This window comes from Monoraphidium neglectum, assembly GCF_000611645.1.
Source record: "Monoraphidium neglectum strain SAG 48.87 unplaced genomic scaffold scaffold01436, whole genome shotgun sequence".
Classification (NCBI taxonomy): Eukaryota; Viridiplantae; Chlorophyta; class Chlorophyceae; order Sphaeropleales; family Selenastraceae; genus Monoraphidium; species Monoraphidium neglectum.
Window position 1 is genome coordinate 1 of NW_014012192.1, and position 4,185 is coordinate 4,185.

Genomic DNA, 4,185 nt, shown 5'->3' on the forward strand with positions numbered 1-4,185 from the left:
CCCTGCCGCCGCCGCCGCCTGCGCCGCGGCCCTTGCCGGGCGGCGGGATCCTGGAGGTTGCGTCGCTGCCACCCTTGCCGCGCCACAGAACGCGCAGCGGCGTCCCGGGGAACCCGATGTTCTTGCGCAGGGCACCCTCCATGTACCTGCGGGCAGACGCCCAAGGGGCGCGGCCGGCGCCGCATGAAATCTTTGCTGGGCGGGGGGTTGCGGAGGCGCACGCCCGCTGCCCAGTGTGTTTAGCCTGCCAAGGCGCGACGCCGGCTGACGTCTGCGACCTCAGCGGCATGCAGGCAGGGCGTTGCGTGCCCTAGCTGGGAACGCACCCCTTATCCGGCGCGCCTCGCCGCCCGCCCGTCCCCCCCTCCTCCGCCTGGCTCATCAGGCCCCCATCCGCACCTCCTGTAATCGTCCGAGAACAGCCGCGGGTCGTTGACAAACATGACAAACGTCGGCGGCCGCACCGCCGCCTGCGTCGCGTAGTAAACGCGCCCCTGCCGCCCGCTGCCGCGCGCCATCGGCGGCCCCTTCCACGCGACCGCCTCGCGCACGACCAGGTTGAGCGTCGCCGTCGGCACGCGGCGGCGGTGCTGCGCGCCGGCGGCGAGGACGGCTGCGACGACGTCTTCCACGCGGCGGCCGCGGCTGGCGGTCGTGCAGACGACGGTCGCAAAGCCGATGGCCCGCAGCTGCGCTAGGGTGTCCTCCACCGCCTTCTCCTGCGGATCCGAAACGCCGCAACACGCGTGGCCGTTTAAAGGCAGAAGGCGGCGGGCCGACCCCGCGCGCCCGCCACCGAGCAGGGCCAGCGGCGCGGCGCACCCCGCCGTTGTACGCGGCGCCCGGTCCGCTCCTCCGCTCCCCAGGAGCACGCCCGCAATCGAGCGCCCGGCCTCACCTGTGTGACCTTCTCCAGGTCAACCTTGTCCCACTTGTTCAGGACGATGACGGCGGCCCGGCCCTCGCGCGCGATCAGCTCGCTCAGGCGGAAGTCCTGCGGTCGATAAGATGAGCAGATGGGGTCAGCGACGGCCAGCGGCTTGGTGATGCCTGTGGGCAGCTATGTCTCGCCTCCAGACAGTGCAAGGCAGCGGGCGGCACAACGCATTGCATCCACCAGGTTGCGTGCAAAGGTCTACACGTGCAACCGCAAGCGCCGCACCTGCTGCGTCACGCCCTCCGACGCGTCCACCACCATGACCACCACCTCCGCGCGCCCCATCGCCCTCAGCGCGCGGTCCACGCTGATGGACTCAGCGCCGTCCTTGCTGTCCGCCACGCGCGCGCGCTTGCGGATGCCCGCCGTATCGATGAGCGTGAGCCGCTCGCCGCCGGGCAGCGTGATGGGCGTGTCGACGGCGTCGCGCGTGGTGCCGCTCATGTCGCACACGATGGAGCGCTCCTCCCCCACGATGGCGTTGATGAGGCTGCTCTTGCCTTGGGGGTGTAGTTTGGGGCGGAGGGCAGGCAAACGGTGCAAGAGTTGGATGAGAACAACACTCTTAGCTTGGGCAGCCTGGAACGATGTACAGGAAATCCCAGGAGGCAGCAGCGGTGCTCATCGCGCAGAGGGTCGCATCCTAGATGTTCCCCGAAACAGCTGGCTAAGTTGCAGTCAGCACGACTGCCGCTCGCACGCACGCAGCGGCCCCAACAGACCCCGCGGAGCGCGGCGCCGGGCACGCTGTTGCCCCTCCCAGCTCGCGCGCGCACGCGCACCGACGTTGGGGCGCCCAACGATCGCGACCGCGAGGGGCGCGTCGTCGACGCTCTCGGACGGCGCGTCGCGCGGCGGCGGCAGCGTCTTGGCGAGCGCGTCCATCATCTCGCCGGTGCCGGTGCCGCTGATCGCGCTGACCGCGTGCGGCTGCAGGCCCAACTCCCAGAACTCGGCGGCCTGGACGAATGCAAGACGTGTGTGAGTGGGGCAATCGTGTGTGTGTGTGTGTGTGTGTGTGTGTGTGTGCACGTGTGTGTGAGTTCGTGTGTGCAGCTCTTGCGTGGGTTTCCACCACAGCAGCAGATCCACACTAACTGCCTGCAACGCCGCACAGAACGCCGCGCTCACACCGGGCACGCGAGGAGCCCTGTGCTGCTAGGGGCCCCGCCCTCGACCGCCGCCGCCTCTGCCGCATCCGGGGCGCGCCCCACCTGGATGTCGGCCTTGGTGGTGCTCTCGCACTTGTTGACCGCCAGCACCACCGGCTTGCCGGGGTGGTTGTGCCTGAGCCAGTCCAGGATCTCCCCGTCCCCCGGCTGCAGCCCCGCCTGGCCATCCACCATAAGCACAATGCTGTCCGCCTCAGCCACGCCTGCAGGTCGGGCGGGTCAGGAGGGCGATCAAAGCGTGCTCGAGTGCAAGCGGGCGCACGGGCAAAACGCGGGCGGCAGGGGGCCTGAGCTTCCCGCGCGCCAGGCGGGGCACCGGGGTCAAGAGCGGCAGGGCGCGCGCGGCGCCGCGCACCCGCGGCCGCCTGGCGCTCGATGGCCTGGGGCAGGCCCTCCGCGCTGATAGACCGCATCGCCTCCTCCTGCTGCTCCACGGGCAAGCGCGTCGCGTCGCTCATCAGGCCGCCTGCGGGGGCGCGCGAGGGCCGCAGGCGGTGCTGAGGGGTGGGGCTTCGGCGCTTGCGGCTGCAACCATGCAGCGTGTTGCAGCACCCGCGACAAGCGATCGCGGGCGCCGCGGCTGCGCGCGCCCACCCTCGTTGCTGCAGTGCCCGCGCCCGCTGCCCGCTGCTGGGTGCCTCGCGCGCTCCGAACTGCCGCTGCCCCCCGCCTCGCGAGCGCATCCCCTTCCTGGCCTCTCCACCTCCTTCCTATTCACCTGTATCTATGAGGCAGAACTCTTTGTCGCCCCAGAACGCGCGCGTGTAGATGCGATCCCGGGTGACGCCGGGGTAGTCGTAGACAACAGCCACCGAAGACCCAGCAATGCGGTTGAACATTGCGCTCTTGCCCACGTTCGGGCGGCCCACGACGGCCACCTTAGGGAGGGCCGAAAGGGGAAGCTGCTGCGCGGAGCGCCGCTTGCGTGGCACGAAGGACGCCGCGTCATCGCCGCTGGGGCTGGGGCCGGCGCCGCTTGGGGAGGCGGCGGCGCCGGAGGCGGCGCGGCGCGTCGCGAGCTGGGCGGCTGCGGCTTCGGGGTCTGCGCCGAACTCCATTAGCAGGGACTCGTCAGAGAAGACGTCTGCGGCGGTGCGGCGGCGCGGGGTGCGTTGTGCACCGGTCAGCTGCGCACCATGCCTCGCCTAGTGCTTTGTCCAACTGCGTTGCGCCCGCTTGACGCGCCTTCACTGGCCTGGCCGTCGTATATATAGGTCAGTATGTGTATGAGCCTTTGCACGATCCCGCATGCATAACCGCGCTACCATTGCAGACGCACGCGCACACCGCTGGCGGCTGTCAATGGGGCGCTGGCTGGCTCACCAGCCTCGAGCACGCCGTCGTCAACAACTGTGTCCGGTAGGTCCTGCAGCTTCGCAACTAATGCCTCTGCAATCTTATCAAAGCGTTCCTGCTCTATGGAGGTGACAGGCGCATCCTCCTGCACGCTGCTCGCCCTCACCAGCCTGCAAGCCCGGTGAGACTGCAGCGGTGGCGCCAACACAGGCCTGCATCCTGATATTTTAGACAACACGATATTCATGGTGGATAAGAATAGGGCAGCAGATCACTCCGTACGGATTCGACTCTACAGAAGACTGCCTCGTTGCGCTGGCAAAGCGAGGTAGCTTATGTTGGTGACACGATACGCGTAATATATACCAAGACACGGCGCCTTGAATGAGAGACTTCCACAGCATTCGCAGGATGCAATGCAGCCGCTTTGAGCCCGCTGCAGCCGCCACTAGTGCATGTGACGTGAGCAAAGACATTGCACAAGTGCTAGCAGCTCTCAGAAGACAGACTTATAATCATGTGTGCTACGATGGAGTTCATCTATGATGAGTGTATGAGCAAACCTTGAGGTCGACGATGCACAGCATCGTTGACTAATTGACTGGTCCATCCTGCTGTCGTGGAGACTAAGTAGCATGCTGGCTGACCCATGGATTGCCAAAATAGGAACCATAAAAAGCGTGCTTGGACGTTCAAGTACAGTATCAAACAAAAAATGGAATCCTGCCTGCACAGCACTACTCTTATTACAAGGCAGAAGTGCAGGGCAGTGGGTGGGGG

General features: G+C 67.0%; 1 protein-coding gene across 1 annotated transcript; it reads right to left on the reverse strand.

Annotated features, from left to right (window-relative positions):
* Nucleotides 1-329: 329 nt before the first annotated feature.
* MNEG_7871 (GTP-binding protein) lies at nucleotides 330-3,992 on the reverse strand (the record flags this gene model as incomplete). Its single annotated transcript, XM_014043653.1, has 9 exons — nucleotides 330-719; nucleotides 899-994; nucleotides 1,163-1,437; nucleotides 1,720-1,897; nucleotides 2,071-2,312; nucleotides 2,465-2,575; nucleotides 2,828-3,193; nucleotides 3,433-3,592; nucleotides 3,969-3,992. 9 exons carry the CDS (start codon nucleotides 3,990-3,992, stop codon nucleotides 330-332), a joined length of 1,842 nt encoding a protein of 613 aa, XP_013899107.1.
* Between the last annotated feature and the right edge of the window lie 193 nt (nucleotides 3,993-4,185).